Raw genomic sequence first — 17235 nt, 5'->3', positions numbered from 1 at the left:
GCCAAATTTTATTTAAAGTGGAATTCAAGAAGCACTTTGCAAATGCTCTCAGGCATTGTCACTGATAATACCATCATTACTGTGATTCTCAGGGTGATCCTGTGCAGAGCCAGGGGTTGGACTTTGGTGATCCTTGTGGGTCCCTAAACACTATGATTCTATGATTGACTTTGATTTTTGACAAAGTTTATTTTAACTTACTGCTTTCCTGAGAAGTTCTTAAAATAGCTTCATACTAAAGCAGTAATCTGTATTGAAGGGTATAGTGTCTGTTATTCATTTCTGTCGTTTCAAGTGCACAGCTTTTTAGCAGTGTTGATCTTTTATGAATCATAAAGTAATCTTGAAGCAAGTTCAGGAATCTTCAGTTTCATTTGTAGGTGTCTCTGTGAATTTTGAGATCAGATCTACTCCATGCTTTGCACATCCCCTAGTGGTACTCACTCTTGATGTTTTTTCCTGCTTAGGCCTTGAAGAATTAGGCCACCAGAAAAAATGAAAGCTCTTTCTCCAGGAATTATTTCATCTTTCAGAGAGAGGAGGTCCAAGATTTGCATGTATTAGTTGACTCCAACCATTTACAAAACTCTTCCAGCCTCTGACACTTTTTCTTATTTCCACTTCTTTCTCTTTCATTCCTTATTCCACACATTTGTTCTTCATTTTCACAGCAGTATCTCTGGCTGTTACCCTTGGGAACCGTCTTGCCTTTTCTTGCAATATCCCACACACCACTGTATTGCTGTTCATCATGGCATTGTTAGTCCTCTGTCACACTTAGGATTGATTCTTCCCAACCTCATTTACCTGTACTGCATCTAAACAGATAATCAAGTGAACAAATGCTTCTCACTTTCTCTGTAGTCAGTGCAGAGAAATAGTCATACCAGCCTGTCTCATTTCACCTGTTTTAGACTTCAGTGCAGAAGGAGTTGTGCTCTAGTCTCTGTTTACTGTATTAACAAGACTGCTTTTCAGTCAGAAAATTGGCTGCTCTTTGTGCCTTTTGTTTGTTGGTTTTTTTAGTCCTTGTAATCAGTACTTTTCTGAATGTCCTTCAAATCCACTTGCATTCCTTATCTCAGAAGCTCTCAATAATCTCAGTTCTTCGTCTCAAGCATGGCATGAGAGTGGTGGTCCATGGTAGCCTGTGTCTGTCTTCAGTGACAACAGGAAATGTTTTTCAGGATCCTGATAAAACCCTGCCATATTCCTCCACTTCTAGCCAACAAAACCTTCTGATCTCCAAATTGAAGACTTCGAGCCTTTTTTAGGCTACTACACAACAGGCTGGAAGACTTCCAGCCTGTTGTGTAGTAGCTGTCCTGTGTGCCTGATGATTTACTTGCCCATCATTGTCCCTACTCCTTGACTCCAGTCTGTCTTTATTAAGAAGCAAAGATCAGTAACTGCACAAAGAGCTTAGTCTGAGTACAGTAAGCTTGATGTTTATTGGCATCTGGCTGCCACTGGGTGCTGAGCACATAGTTTTTAAGAGCTGCCAATGACTGAGGTGTCTGTACTAAGTTGTACCTACTGGATATACACCAGTCACATTCTTACTACAGAGATTTTCCTCTATAGCAGCTGCCACTTTATAATTGTCCATCTCTCTCAAGAGTGACTTGAAATAAGTTTAAGTCTTTGAAAATGTTTTCAGGGTTGAGTAAATACTTTGTTGTCTTTTGTGTGATGTGGTACACTCTGCACTTTGGTTGCTGTAAATGAAAGCTTGCAGTAACATGAGTCAGTCCTGGACATAAGACCTGAACTAGTCTGGGTACTGGTTTACCTTCAAAATGTTTCTAATACATCATAGACTTTCTCTACACAAATTCTCTGGGATCAGTGAATAGCTCCATTTTGGAGGAAGTAGAAAGCAGAAAGTCAGCAGGTTGCAAAATCCAGTCTCTCCTTATTGCAGGATCCAAAAATGTATGTACAGACAGTGTTGGATGTCCATAAGAAGTACAACGCTTTAGTCATGTCTGCATTCAACAATGACGCTGGCTTCGTGGCTGCACTAGACAAAGTAAGTGCATGTAGTGGCAGATGCTGGACTTGTTTGGTTTTTTTTCCATGCAAAATAAAAAAAATTGTGTCCCAAAATTTCACTGTCTTTTGTGATTTATAGGCTTGTGGTCGATTTATAAATAATAATGCAGTAACAAAAATGGCTCAATCATCCAGTAAATCCCCAGAGCTACTGGCACGATACTGTGACTCTTTACTAAAGAAAAGGTATGTCCTCAAAGACAAATGATTATTTCATGCTGGCTTTTATTTTTAAAGGTTGTAGCCTATGAAGTTTTATACTGTCTTCAGAAGCACAATTTGACTTTGCAAGAAATTAATTTTATCAAATTCTGGATACAAAAATTTCGGTGGGACCATTCCTGAAGGTTGTGTTGTTTGGTATTTTTTTTAAGGAAAAGTGGAGGAAATAAGCAAACCTTTCTTGCCTTATAGGAATCTTAAGTTTTTGTTTTTCAGTAAAACTGAAGGAGGTAGGGTTTTTTTAACTGAAAAACTTAAATTGCGTTGTATCTTGTAAAGAGATGCACATTCCCTTTTTCCATTAAAACTGTTGCTTCCCTCCTTTTGTTTTTTCTATACCTTCTTCTATCTGGGCAGAAATTGAGGAGAAAAACTGCTTTCTAACCTTTCATAGTTCATATTTTAATTCAAGGTATTTGGCTTTAAATGATTCAGCAGCTCATACCCTGAGTTGGTATCAGTTCAGTTCATACTGGATTGGTGTCAGTTTTGTTCCATTTCTAGTCGTTTTGGCAGAGGGAAAAAAGCCACCACCAAACAACCCAAAAATGGGAGAACTTGCTCACTTTTCTCTTTCCCATCTCCTCCTTCATTCAGCAAAGGGTTTATTTTCTCCTTTACAAATACTGACTGTGTGCAGGGTAGATTTGGGGTCTGCCTGGTGGGCAAACATGATATGGAGGAAGACAATGTGGCAATGTGGTGCCACCTGAACTTTTACCCAGTCAAGTCCTAGCTCTGTGAGCTGTTTTCTTCTCACTGTACTACCCAAGATAAGAAATAAAGATAGCATCTAGCAGCAGGAAGAGAGAGGTCCATGTTTAAGCTCATAAATCCTGAAAAATACCAGGCTACCAGCAAGTCCCAAGCAAGTCATGGTCCAAGACTTCAGCCTGTGACATTTGGGAACCTCAGAATTGCTGACAGGTGGAGCAGTGAACTGTTCACTTCATTGCATTGTTTTCTCTTCAAAGAGCCTTTGATCCCAGAACTACTCAAGTTTGCATTCTTTGATTTCTGAAGCTTCCATATGCATCCATATGTTGGTTTAATTCTACTGGTTTCGGACTCATTAAAAATGGCACTTCTTTAATTACAGCTCAAAGAATCCAGAAGAAGCAGAATTGGAAGATACACTCAATCAAGTGGTAAGATGTCTATAAATACATACAAAATATAAAAAGTTATTTTATTTTGTTTATTAAAAAACTCTTTATGACAGATTTAAAGTGGCTATATTGAAGTTAGGCTTTTGCTTAATCCATATATGCATATAAAATGTATCATTTCCATGACATCTTTTTATATCATTATATATTCACATATATGTAATATGCTCTACATGTGGAATATACAGTTCTTGTTTTAAAATAGTATTCATATTTAAAGCAAGCACCACCAGTTCCTCCACCCTCTCTCAAAAAAGCCAAAAAAAACCCTCCCAATCTTTAAAATTTAGGTGCAAATCAAGTAGTTCCTGCTACATCTTTTTCAAGACAAATGTTTAAATATTTTTCCCTTACAAATTATCTTGGCTTTTCCAGATGGTTGTCTTCAAGTACATTGAGGATAAAGATGTGTTTCAAAAATTCTATGCTAAAATGCTGGCAAAGAGACTTGTGCATCAAAACAGTGCTAGTGATGATGCTGAGGCAAGCATGATCTCCAAACTAAAAGTGAGTATTCCATGACTGTCCCGTGATTTATTGCCTTGCAGATCTTCACACTGTTTTGGAAAGCATTGACATGCATCCTTTCATTTGTTTATTTTTATACACAGAAAAATACACAACCTATGGTTTTTTGTTTGTTTTTTTAAATCATAGGAACTTCTAGTGCATGCCTGATGGAGCTAAGCTTTATTATTCTTAGCCAAATGAATGACACAGATTTAATTATTCAAGGGAATGAGTACTGAAAAGTACTCATTAACCATAATTCATTAACCATATTTAGGCAGAGTTAAGCAAAATACAGTTGACTACCCTTTGAGTAGTCTTTCATTGTGTTTTGCTTAATCTTTAAACAAAATTTTTGTCAGTTTTCAATGGCAGGTAAAGCTCATATTCCAGGGGGGATGGGCACTTTAAGGAAGGGAAATATGGAACTTTGTTCATCTTCTGTTTAGGAAATAAGTTCCAACCCTTTGTTCTTTTCATTAGCCAATGTCCAATATATGTCTTGCTGACGTATCTGTGCTTTTAAATGCAGCAAGCTTGTGGTTTTGAGTATACCTCCAAGCTGCAGCGGATGTTCCAAGACATTGGTGTAAGCAAGGATTTGAATGAGCAGTTTAAAAAGCACCTGACCAATTCAGAACCATTAGATTGTAAGTAGCACCTTTACCTAAGTTACTATTGCATAGTTTAGCTTCCTCTTATTGCTGCAGAACTAAGCGTGTGAGGGAAATATATGACTTACTCATATTGCCACAAATTAGAGTGCTGACCATGATAGCTGGGATGTTTAAATTCTAGGTCTGTTCTTTGTCTTCCAGTAGCTCTTTATGTGTTTTCTGAGTAGCCTCCTCCTGATTTTAGAGCTCACCTTTAGGTACATAACTAAATTAAGTTGAATACTGTCTCGTCTTTTTTTTCCCTTTTCTTATGCTTGATTGGAGAGATGTTTTTCTTTAAACAGTTTTGATTTTTAACTGTTTAATACTTAGACTTATGTGAAAGTATTAAGGATGTTGTTTTCCAGGTTGTTAGATGCCCCTGTCACCTTTTTATGCTTTCCTTTTCAACTGAAGCACGTTGAACCAAATTCTGTCAAGAGTTGATAAATATTTCTTGGATTACAATTAGAGTTGGGTATCATCGGGTTTAAATTTTACTTAGTTTTTGTATTGTTTGTATTTTGACTTGACCAAAATACCTTACAAGTATAGGTGTGAAGGTCTGTTCTTGCAGTTGTGTATTGTGGAGTGATGATGAACACTTTCTCTTTTAACATCGAAGTGGGAAAATTGTAACACATTTTGTAGGGATAGAAACAGAATAATAACTTCTCCAAATAAGAGAAGATTGAGTGCCTGTAACAGTAAATCTAAAGCTCTCCAACTGCAAGGACATCTCTCATGAACAGCTTTGGTTATGCTCTGACAAAAATAAAATAGTGCTTAATGATTTTTTACCGTGTTAGTTTGACCATGAATCAGAAACATGTCTGTGTAAGAACTGGGACTGTGTGTGAAGAGGGAGTTAGGAGAAAGTGGGATAATGCAGCTGATCCTCTTCTCCTGTCTTCCAGTGGATTTCAGCATCCAGGTGCTGAGCTCTGGATCGTGGCCGTTCCAGCAGTCCTGCACATTTGCTCTGCCATCTGAGGTGAGGCACTTGCTCTTGGATTATCTGAGCATGGAATGATCCTGAGAGAAATTATTTTACAAGGCTGTCTCCTTCCATTCTGCTGTGTATCAGAGAGGACTGTAAATGTCTCTGATATTTGCCTATTTGGCCTGAGGATATTTGGCACAAGATAATTGGATAAGGTAGTAGGAGGGAGCTGTGTGAAATCTGTGTTTTCGTATCTTTCCCATGAAAACTCCCTGGTTAATGAATCTTTCTTCAAAATATTCAACAGCAACTAAAGCAAATCTTTGTTAGTACATTTTTCTGGGTTTGTGTAATTTAAGAAACCTTTTCATACCATTGCTTCAGCTTTGCCCAGTAAAATCTTTAGATATTATAATCAGTTTTCTGCTGAGTGCTTATCCAGAAAAAAGACATGAATATTTAACATGAGAAATAAATTTAATGCTGTTTCCTGGAGGATGAAGGTGGTTAAAACAAATTGCTTTTCTAGCCATGCTTAATGTTTCATAAAGGGAAGAATGAACCTTAAATGCTGTTTACATTTGTACTGTTAATGATATTTTAAAGGAGAAATTTATAACAGAGAGAAATTTTTCATCCAGTCTGCCAAATTTGAATACTTTGAGTTTCCATTCAGGCTATTTAGACAACATGGTGGTTGAGGGTGATCAGATCTGATTCCATAACATGTTCTAGTAATGGTAAAGGAAGGTAGATAATACTTTATTTATTTATTTGTTTGTTTGTTACTCATGTTTTTATACAGTTAGAACGGAGCTATCAGAGATTTACTGCATTTTATGCCAGTCGTCACAGTGGAAGAAAATTAACATGGTTGTATCAGCTGTCCAAAGGGGAATTGGTTACCAACTGTTTCAAAAATAGATACACATTACAGGTAAGGACAAGTCATACCAATAGAAACACTTGGTGATGGCTGTTTTCAGAGGAGTGCATGCAGCCAGTAGAACCTTTATATATATTTATTTTATTTACTATACTGATACTAAAGATCTGTGTTTAAAATTGACTTAGGAAATGGAACACATCACCTGTGGTTTAAACAGGTACTGAAATGCATTTTCTGAGATAAATGCAGCCTCTTTGCCTAGGATCTCATGCTGCTTATACTTTCCTGTCTGCTTTCTCTCAAAAAGTAGATGGGAGAAGAAACAAGATAGTGTCAGACTTTGACCTTGTCATCATAGATTAACCCTGTGATGATAGAGATGGATCAGTTACTGAGAGCTGCATGGTGTATAAATATGGTTTCATTATTCTGCTGGAGTTGGGAGGGTTGTGAGGATGAATTCAGCAGTCTGTATTGGGTATAGTGCAGATTAAATGGGCAAGAGTTGGAGTGACAGAGGAAAACAACTTAAAACTATATTGGCAAATACAAGGATAATGCTTTGATGCCATAATAGACAATTTGATGGAGTGTCTGAAGCATGCTAAATGATTCTAATCCTGGGGTTTTTGTTTAGATAATGCTGGAAGGGGGAGTTCTGGTTGTAAAAGCAACATTTGATTCTTTTTTTGTAATTAGCACCACTTGGGTATTCTCTGTTGTCCAAATATTCCAGTGTGTGTGTTTAGCTGGTGTGTTTCAGGCTGTTCAAATTCAGAAAGTGTTTGTAAGTTCTCATTTTTTGATTTCCCCCCTCTCCCCTGTGTTCTTTGTTTTTGGATTTGTCAGGCATCCACATTCCAGATGGCAATTTTACTGCAGTACAACACAGAAGATGCCTACACTGTGCAGCAGCTGACAGACAGTACTCAAATAAAAATGGTAGTGACTTTCCATGTTTTACCACACTCTTGTGAGCAAGTGTTTTGGTCTTCAGGGCTCTTCCTGCTATCATAAGAAATTTGGATTACACATGTTTGGAGCCAGAACCAGCTTCTGTCCCAAAGGAGACAGATGTGCTCTATTCTTGGTCAATTCACTTTCCTGGTTTACTTTCCTGTAGTCATAACTGCCTGGTCTTCTGATGAGTCTTAGTGCATGTACATTCCTGCTCATGACTGGAGTGAATTGTCTAGCTTCCTGCTGAGCTCTGGGTAGAAGTTTTCAGTGTTTCAATGCATACATTGTAATGTTAAAAGACAACATTTTAGCAAAACCAGCATTTTCCTTAAATGATTGATCTATGCATCTGTCATTCTTTTATATCTCAAGGCTTTTTTACATGAACATAGTAAATCTGCAGTTCATTGACCAGCTCTCTCCTGTGGAAAAGGTTCCCTCCTTTTCTTCCCAAGCAGGCTTTATGGCCCACAATTTGACATTTATTTGACCTTTAGCAGTAGGTTTGAATCAAGTCTGCTCTGACTTCTGGAAAGTTAGGTATTCCTCTTCAGTAGGATCTTTACTTCTAGAAATGCATACCTAGAAATTATTGTTGCTGATGGATTACAGCAACCCAGAAGTCTTAGGGGGTTGCCATTTATTACAGACTGTAGTAAAAGAGCAGCTTTGCAGGCCTGCACAAAATATTGCCAGTAGCCTTCTGAGTGAGCAACCAGCAACAGCAACCAGAACTGATCCCTGTTAAAACAAAAATATGTTAATCAGAAAGCAGAGAGTGCTTGCTTTCTGAAGTTTAAGCTTGCCATGGTATATATATTTGCATGGTTTGGGAAAAATTATTTCTTAGGCATATAAGTCTGCTTTCAAAATAGTTCCTAAAGCAGCAACTGGAAAGATCTCTTGTTTGGAATTAGTATTTCTCAAGAATTTTATTATATTTGACCAACCACAAGGGGGGATACGTCATAAAGCAATGTCCTTTTTGGGTGTTATTTCTTACTGCTTTTTCTTGCCCCCTCATTTTGCAGTGTTCTGCACTCATTAGTTCTTAGTCTAAATATGTTCATTCTTGTTCAAGTTTTTAAGTTAGACAAAGGTGCTGTCTATCTGTACTGATAATGTTTTCTATAATTTTGTAGGATATCTTGGCACAAGTTCTACAGATACTGTTGAAATCAAAATTGCTTGTAAGTACTCTTGCTTTCTCATGACCTGCTTAACATACAGTGAAATATGTTAGACTATTTATTTATTTATTTACTTGTTTGTTTATTTATTGCAGGTTTTGGAAGATGAAAATGCAAATGTTGATGAAGTGGAGTTAAAACCAGATACTTTAATAAAACTGTATCTTGGTTACAAAAAGTAAGCAGCATGAATCACTTAGATGTAATGAGTAGCATCCTCCTCTGCTTTCAAAATCTGGGTGAAACCTAATATACTTGGGATGAAAGCTTTGGGGTTCAAGTGCCAATTCAAATGTAGATCCAATATGTACCAGCATTAAGGGAGAGGGCTCATGAGTGGTGGGAGATGGGTGTGATTTCAGCTCTTAGGCTTTGACTTTGTCATAAAGTCATTAAAAAGTCAAGGCCTGATGTATTTTCATATGTCCTTTTTGTTCCTCAATTTTTGTCCAGTTCTTGAGTAGTTCATTCAAGTGCTGCCATTTTGCCAAGATGTTACTCACAAGCACTCAGCAAATCCATGATATTTTATAAGGTTACAGTAGTGTCCAGTGACCCACAAAGGTCAAAGGCATAAATGTTCATCCACTACTGCTAACATGAGAAGATCAGGCTTGTTTTATAACCACGGTGTATACAGTGATTTGAAGACTTAATAAACACAATTTTCAGTAGGTTTTATTACTTACTTTAAGCAGTGTTGTATTTTAAGCTGTTTACAGCACTGTGGTACTTCTTATCATGCTTACCAGAGCATAGATATAAACACACATAAATTCAGTGAGGAGTTCAGTGCTTCGTGAAGATAAGGTCTCAGGTGAAAGAAACATTTTAAAACCTTTCCTTGTACTTCACCCTTTATCTGCTTTCTATCCCCCTTTACCAAATTAAAGGTTTGAGAATTCATGGTCTGTTGCATTAATGCAGTGATGGAAACAGCTCAGGGTTGCTGCATTGTGCAGCAGCTGCTTCTCTATTTATGATGGAGAGCACTGTGCTAAATAAATAACAGTGCAGCTAACAAACAGGCTGAGCAGAGCCCTGTGCTCCCTGGTGCTCTGGTGCTGAGGTTTGCTCCCCACTTGTGACACAGGACCTTGTCTTGAGTGGCCACGTGTGGCAGTGGGCTCACCTCAGCACAGCTGTCAGTGCCAGGGAGCCTGTGAAAGAAAGGCAGAGCTCAGTTCCACAGAACAAACAGATTTCTCCACATTATAGTCAGAATCCTGTCTGTAAATCAGAAATTTTGTAAATCAGATTCTGTTTCCATTGCCTTCCTTTGTCCCCTTCACTGACTCCAAACTTCTTACCACACACAGAAATATTTTGAATACAGTGTAACTGTACAGTGCTAGTTACACAGATCACTAGGATGGATTCAGTAAGCTGTGAGATACCAGAAAGTTAGTTTGTTTCATTGGTTGGTTGTGGGCATTCTTTATTTTTATTTTAATCTTTTTTAACTTGAATAAGAGCATCTCAGGTTTTCAGAAGAGCCAAAGTCCTGTATTGTTGTAAAGTAATCATGGTGCTGTGGCTTTTATTTTGGAGTTGGGTTTTGTTTGATGTTTTTTCTGTTTCTTAGGTTTTTAAACAGTCTAATTGTTCATTAACTTCTGCTTTTCTTTACAGCAAAAAATTAAGGGTAAACATCAATGTGCCAATGAAGACTGAACAGAAGCAGGAGCAAGAAACTACACACAAAAATATAGAGGAAGACAGGAAACTACTGATTCAGGTGAGTTTTATTGCAGAATGCTGTCATGAACTCAATCACATGTGTGTAATAATTTATGAAGCTTACTGTAGGGTTTTCCTAATTTTTACTAGAAGACAACATGCTCTAACTACATTAGAGTTCAAAAAAATGTATTTAAAATATTCTTAAAGGTGATTTGCGTCTGTAGTAGAAACTGGAGGAAGGCACTCTTCCTACCTGATGTTGATGAGTGTTTGGCTTCGTTGAATACACATTCACCAGACCTTGTCCTTGATGAAAACTGAATAGTAAAAAAATAATAATACCCAGGTAGTATGAAATCAGCATTGGTTTTACATCAGTTCATTTGGAATCCACTTGAGAGGCAGGGGAAGGAAATACAGAAGTACCACTAAGACAGTGTCACAGTAAGGTTAAATATATAAAGAAGACTTTTTGCTACACAAGCAGTTTTGTGTGGCTCTTGTTACCAGTTGGTGCTATTATTATTATGACTGACTGACTGTAAGCACAGTTCTAAAAATTCATGTGTCAAAACCACTTTTGATGCCTGTGTGCTGTGGAGACTCTGAGTCCTTGAAGTCTGTGTGAGTGGCTGACACTGGGCAAAGCTTCTCCTGTCTGGTGCTCGAGGTGGTGGTGGTGGTGCTTCTGCAGGGGCAGACATCACCTAGGGGAGTGAAATGGCTTTCCACAGAGGGACAGGTACTGTGCTCCTAAACACACCTTCCCAACTTTGCTGTGCAGGCTGCTATTGTGAGAATCATGAAAATGAGGAAGGTTCTAAAACACCAGCAACTGCTTGGAGAAGTGCTAACACAGCTGTCCTCAAGGTTCAAGCCACGAGTTCCTGTAATTAAGGTATGTGAGACCCACATCTCTGAACCTGGATTCCAGGAGGTGAGGAGGATATCTACACAGACAAAACACTTGCTTCTGAATTAAAAAGGAAAGCTATGGAGATGGGATGGGCAAGGACAGATTTTTTGGAGTTGCAAGTAGGAAATATTTTAAGAAGACACATTGCATTTCTCTTAGGGTACTATCCGTGTTTCACGTTGTTGGCAGTGGTGGTGAAATAGTCGCTGGATTGTGTCTTTTTACATCAGTGTCAGCTTACCATTGCCCTTGATCCAGGCTTACCTTTTGTTCCTGTTTCCTGCTTTCCTTTACAGTAAAAATGTTGGGGAAAGGGGCATTGTATTTAATTATTTACTCATAATTATATTGATTATATTAATTATTCATTTATGTATATTAACTTCTTCATCAGTTTAAGTGAGCTCACCAGCAGTTTTTATATCCACAACCAAGGGGTAGGTGAGGCAAAGGACAGGCAGTGAGAGCAGTTGCATAAACTGGCACCAGGGCAGTTACACAGAGAGTCCCTCACTGCTGCTGCTGCTCTTTCATGACCTTACATAAGCTCTCTGCACCTTGGTGTAGTTCTTTATTTGCTGTCTTACTATGAAGTTGTTCAGCATGCTGATGATTTCCCAATCACACCCCTGGAATGACATCCAGTAAGTGCAGTTCAGTTTAGTGGATTAGCAAAGCCTTCCGCTTGGATGTGGTCACAAAGAAGAGAGTGAACTGCTGTGGTTTGTGTCCTTTGCCTATTCCCATCCTGTTTGCCAGGGAACTCCCTTGGGGGGTCAAAATCAAAGTTTGGAACATCCCCAGAGGGGCTTTTATGCCTGTGTCCCACAGCTTACCTCTGTTCTGTTCCTCCCACAGAAATGCATCGACATCCTCATTGAGAAGGAATACTTGGAACGTGTAGATGGTGAGAAGGACACCTACAGTTACTTGGCTTAGCATTTTTATTAGCAATGACCTGACTGTGTGACACTCGGCAAGTAGGTATGTGATGGAAAGAATGAAAGCGACAGAACTTCATAGCAGCCACCCTGCTGCCATTTGGACCTCCCTTTTTAATGACTGAGACCAGGACTCCATCAGCCAGTCTCAGATTTACATCAGAACTGCTCAGGATTGATACATTTCAAGTATGTAAATATGGACACCAATGCCATTTAACCTAATTTAAGAACAGAAAGGAATCAGACCCTTCTCATTTAAGGGTTGCATGCTACTGCATTTAAATCAATACATTGGCTATATGATAAACAGCTGCCATCACAGGCAGCACTTATACATGTTGGCAGCACTTGGAGAGCGAGTCTGAATGGACCCATGTGTAATCTGCTATGAAAAACCATTTGTATAGTGTGTTTCATTTTTTAATGTGTGATAAATAATAAAAAAAATTTAAAAGATTTCTGTACAAGTTGCATTTGGTTTTATTGTTTTAAGTTTCATGACTTATCTTTCTAAATGTAAATAAAAGGTATAATGGTTATGAAAGCTATTAGAAATTCGTCTTGCTTTTCCTCCCCATTTTCTGGTGCTTTAAGAACATCTTGTTCTACGAAGGTACTGTCATCTGTCATTATCTGTGCATGTTACTTCTTTTTGAAGAGGAAATGTCTGTGCTTTGAAAATAAAAGAAATTTGTGATGATTTCACAAGATATGCAGAACAGAAAATGCTCAAAATATTTGTGGCAATGCTTGGTCATCTGAACTTGGAGCTGGTTTTAATATTGCTCTTTGTGCTATAAAGTACATCACCCTTGCATAAATGCTGCCGAGAACAAAGGAAGTTTAGGCTGCCCATTTCTTTGACTGGAGTGGAGCAGAAAATTGAGTGTGTTCCTGAAGAAAAATTCCCATTAAATCTAACCTGTGATGGGAATTAAAATACTTCTAAGTGTTACTAGACATACCTTGATTGACCAGGCCTCATTCCATTCTTCTCACAACATTTTATGAAATGAGTATTGGCATTCCATATGCTACAAGCACAATGCTGCCATCCTCCCAGCTCTCACTATTGGTAATCTATATTTTCTAATCTTCATCGTGAAAAGAACTTCTGTAGCCATTTTACCCTTGATGCAAACTGTGATTTTGTTCACTGTTTCTTCTCGCAGGAAAGGAGCCAGGTTTTGTGTTGCTAATGTTTCTCTCTTGAGGGAAATGGTTACAGTTGAACTCTGGGTTAAAAAAAAAACCTGAGCAGTACTAGGAGAGGGGTGTCATCTGCACTTGAGATTTTGTATGCTTGCTATTTCTGTTCTGAAAGAACTAAAGACTGCCATTGGGGCAATAGAAGCATCTTGCTGCTCAAAGTTGCTTTTGGAAATTTAGAAGAATGGAACTAGTGATGCCTCTTTTTTTTTTTTCCCCTAAGATGCTGTTTTGTTTTTGTAAACCCTTCTTGCAGAAAGTTCAGGGCTAATAGATTTCTTTAGCAGGATGTGTGTGCTATAATGACAAAGAAGCAGCCTGAACTCCTTTCTTAGTTGGAAGGCCTGAAATCACCTGCTCTGAGCTGCCTTTCAAAGCCCTTGGGTGGTTAAAGCAGTGCTTTGTGTACTGTGCATCCTTCAGAGCAGGAGCTGTGCTCTACCCGAGGGAGAAAATCAGGTTTTTACTTTTGGACTGTTCTTTTCCTCATCAGCTCTTAGTTCTTACTTGGGCCACCACCAAGGTGGAGGGCATGTGGCAGCTGCCTGCTGTACATGGAGTGTGGAAACAGGAAGAGCTGAACTCAGCCCCAGGCTTGGAGCCCCCTCAGTGCAGCAGGTAACTGGTCACCATGGACAGGAATTCATGGACTCAGTGTGGCAATAATGCCACCCTGTGCCTGCCCTCCCACTCCAGCTGATGTGACCTGAGCATTGTATTCTACATCACAAGCTAGAGTTCCATCCACTAGGCAAGTAAGAAATAAATGTGGTAGCCCTGTACTATCTAACTGCAGTGCAAATGTTTCTGGATGAAAACTGTGCATTTCTCTTCTGCATCTCTTAACTCTTTAACACAGGTGTAGTTACTGTTGTATTTATCATTCACTTTGGTGCTTCAGAGAAGCCACAGTGAGGGCACCTTGTGCCACAGCTTTGTCTTGAAAGCAGTGTTTGTCACAGAAATCACAGCTACTCTGGCAATTGCAGGAGTTTCTGGGCTGCAACCATTCCTCCAGAGAACTTGGATGTGGCTGCATCCAAGGGAGCTGAGAAACTGCAAGACCACCCCTGTCTCACTCAGGCACTGCAGCACCAATCACCTGACTGCCATCCACACTGTTTCCATCTTCACACTGATCTTAAACCCAGAGTAACAGAAGGAGACAAGTATGGAGCTGCCTTTGCACAGAAGTTACACGTTAAATTCACATTGCTTTCTCAAGGGGCTGACACAAAATTCCAACTCAATTCCAGTAAAAATGAAGAAGTTCAAGTATCCTTTATTCAAGGTTGAAAAATGTACCACACCACATTATTGCAAAAGTTCCTAGGTACAAAACACTTTGCAGCTGGTGAGAAGGCAATAAAAAGTTGGTTTTTTTAAAATTCATTACTATAAATTACTGTTACAGTACTTTGCAAATACAGAATTTCAAATTGCATCATTTGTATTTTTCTAAAATTGCCCACAGTACTAGAAATTCCTGAAGATAAGGCAGCTGTTTGTTTAAAAGAAGAGGTAGCTGGTGTCAAGGGATTTCCATTTCTCTTTCAATGCCCACATACTTAAGGGCATCAGCTTGGCTATATCTGAAATTAAAAAAAACCAAAATCACAAAAAGCCAGTATCATGGAACATTTCAGCTTCATTGTTCTGACAGAATGGCACCACAGCCTGGAATACTCATATTTCCCAACATTTCCTCACCAGCTGGGGTGTTTCCTCCTTGTGTGAATTTGCAGGTGCATAACACTGCTGACCCACAAGAAACTACTTTCAGATGTGTTTGATCAAAGGAGACAAATCACTAAAATTCCATTCTTTTTCACCTTGACTCTCACAGTCCTGATGTTCATTTTCAGTACTGGAAAGCAACTGCATTTCTCCAGACTGACCTACACAGTATTGCCAGTGGACAGCTTAGTTTTTGCCAAGTAAGATGATTGTAGGGGACAGTAAGGACACATTCTTAGCAAGCATTTGTCTGTAGGAATTCTGAAATTTCATTCTCTGAAATTCTTGCCTATTTCTGAATGATGGGGGAGTTAACTTGTGCTGCTACCAAGGTAACCCAACCAGAGAAAGTCTGTCCCCATTTGTCACTACACTTTTCTCTACACAAGCTGCTTTTCCAAGTTTGCAGGCTCTTAACCAGCTGCATTGCTCAAATCAGTCTTGCTATGGCATCTGGCTTGACAAAAGCAGTGTGGGGAGTGCTGCTTCTCAGCTGCAGGGCCCAGGCAGGCACAGGAATTAACTCTGAGCTGTGCAGATACTGAAAGCTAATCCCACCTGAAATCCATCTACCCACCTGTAGTCAAAGAACAGTTCTTCACCAGTCTGAATGGCTCTTTTAGCAAATATTCCTATTCTGTGATCACCATTAACCATCATAACTGTTTTAAAAGAAATTAGCTATGTTAGTACAAATACTGATAAAATGCATGTTAAAGAAATATCTCACAGTATTTCATACATTGATGAAAAGCAAGTAAATGTGAAACTTACCTTTTGCATAGCAGTTGGGATTTACTGAATGGTTTGCAAATCTAATTTTGTTGCCCTTGCGTGTTGCATCAACCACAAAATCTAGGGGGGGCAGAAAAAAACAACAAACCCCACAAATGTTGGATGGGTCACCTACAAACACATTTGTGATTTTAACACCTAGTGTGCTTGGATCTTAGCAGCTGGAGAAGACTGCACATCTTCCCCATGGAAGAGCTGGCCCACCACCCTACAACAGCTGAACTCTGCTGTTCCACATGGTGCTTTTCCTTTACCTCCTGCCACAGTGGCACCACCTTGGCTTCTCACTAAAGCTTCTCTACCTTTATTCCACAAGGACAAGCTCCATAAATATGCTAAGCCAACACTAACATAAAGCAGCAGGGTTTTTTTCCTCATTTCAACTATTTTCCAGTATTTTATGCTTGACACAGTGCAGTCTGTAAGTTACATACCATATGTGGCTTTTTTTCCCCCAACACAATTACCATCATAAATTACTGATTATTTAATTCAGTAAAATTACTTCAGACAACGCTTTTTACATTCTTTAGTCTACTTAATGTCTGCACATAATTTTACTCCATGAAGTTCTACTCCTCTTGTACAACAGGCTCATCACTACATCTAGCTGACCAGCATTTAGAGAAAAAAATCCCAAAGACTAGCTATCAGCAGGATGAATCCACACACTGATAGAGAAAGATGTGTGGAAATAAGTTCTCATTGTTACCTGCTGGCTGCAGAAGAACAGGGCTGAACAAAATGCTAAGCATACACACTTTACTTATGCTGCCAAGGGTTGCAACTAATGCATACATACCATTATTCAAGTTAAACAGAAAGCTGCACATGTATTTGTCGTACACTTTTCCTCTTCTGTCTGCCTCATCCTGAGAGATAATCTGAAAGAAACACCACTTGTAAAAGAGAGAAGCACTCCTCCACTGTGTAACCACAGCAGCTTAATGTCAGCCCCTCCCCAGCCTTTTGAAAGACAGGTGGGAGTTTTTCTATTCTCTGGGATTTAAAGTATTCCTAAAGTGTTGTTTACAGCAAGCATTCTGCACTTAGCAAACATCCATGCTTTGCTTTTAGCACACAAACTCTTTCAGAGCAGAAGAAAAGCAAGAATTGCTTCTCCTCTCAAAATCAGGGCTGCATACCGGACTCAGGGTTTTATTGCTGCAGAATACAGCTTAGCAAAAGCTCCTACTGACTTTCAGTACAATACTAAATAATTTGCCACCAAATTCCAAGCATGTCTGAACTGAAATTCCATCTAAGATAAAAAGGACATTCCAGCCCCTCCTTCTCACAAGAACCTGTTTCAAAAGTTTTGTGACATTTCAATTGTGTAGCTCCTGGGATCTGAGGA

At 38.9% G+C, this 17235-nt stretch overlaps 2 protein-coding genes across 6 annotated transcripts in view; one reads left to right on the top strand and one right to left on the bottom strand.

Annotated features, from left to right (window-relative positions):
• Positions 1 to 12685, top strand: part of CUL1 (cullin 1) — a 52107-nt gene extending 39422 nt beyond the window's left edge. Inside the window, exons 10-22 of one of the 2 annotated variants that reach the window (XM_058030133.1) lie at positions 1925 to 2032; positions 2135 to 2241; positions 3377 to 3425; positions 3822 to 3953; positions 4489 to 4606; positions 5530 to 5606; positions 6361 to 6492; positions 7294 to 7386; positions 8547 to 8594; positions 8690 to 8772; positions 10227 to 10332; positions 11062 to 11175; positions 12052 to 12685. In XM_058030133.1, the coding sequence (XP_057886116.1) occupies positions 1925 to 2032; positions 2135 to 2241; positions 3377 to 3425; positions 3822 to 3953; positions 4489 to 4606; positions 5530 to 5606; positions 6361 to 6492; positions 7294 to 7386; positions 8547 to 8594; positions 8690 to 8772; positions 10227 to 10332; positions 11062 to 11175; positions 12052 to 12132 (1248 nt within the window). In that variant the 3' untranslated portion in view covers positions 12133 to 12685. Of the gene's footprint in view, positions 1 to 1924; positions 2033 to 2134; positions 2242 to 3376; positions 3426 to 3821; positions 3954 to 4488; positions 4607 to 5529; positions 5607 to 6360; positions 6493 to 7293; positions 7387 to 8546; positions 8595 to 8689; positions 8773 to 10226; positions 10333 to 11061; positions 11275 to 12051 lie in introns of those variants that run through there. The other variant, XM_058030123.1, reaches the window with a different exon arrangement.
• Positions 12686 to 14596: 1911 nt separating this feature from the next.
• Positions 14597 to 17235, bottom strand: part of EZH2 (enhancer of zeste 2 polycomb repressive complex 2 subunit) — a 30430-nt gene continuing 27791 nt past the window's right edge. For all 4 annotated transcript variants that reach the window (XM_058022860.1, XM_058022867.1, XM_058022875.1 and 1 more), the window contains exons 16-19: positions 16681 to 16762; positions 15858 to 15938; positions 15661 to 15745; positions 14597 to 14938 (exon numbers count right to left, since the gene is read on the bottom strand). In XM_058022860.1, coding sequence (XP_057878843.1) covers positions 14878 to 14938; positions 15661 to 15745; positions 15858 to 15938; positions 16681 to 16762 — 309 coding nt within the window. In that variant the 3' untranslated portion in view covers positions 14597 to 14877. The remainder of the gene's footprint in view (positions 14939 to 15660; positions 15746 to 15857; positions 15939 to 16680; positions 16763 to 17235) is intronic.

Source organism: Melospiza georgiana, chromosome 1 (genome assembly GCF_028018845.1).
Source record: "Melospiza georgiana isolate bMelGeo1 chromosome 1, bMelGeo1.pri, whole genome shotgun sequence".
NCBI classification, from domain to species: domain Eukaryota; kingdom Metazoa; phylum Chordata; class Aves; order Passeriformes; family Passerellidae; genus Melospiza; species Melospiza georgiana.
This window is presented reverse-complemented; position numbering and strand designations above follow the sequence as displayed.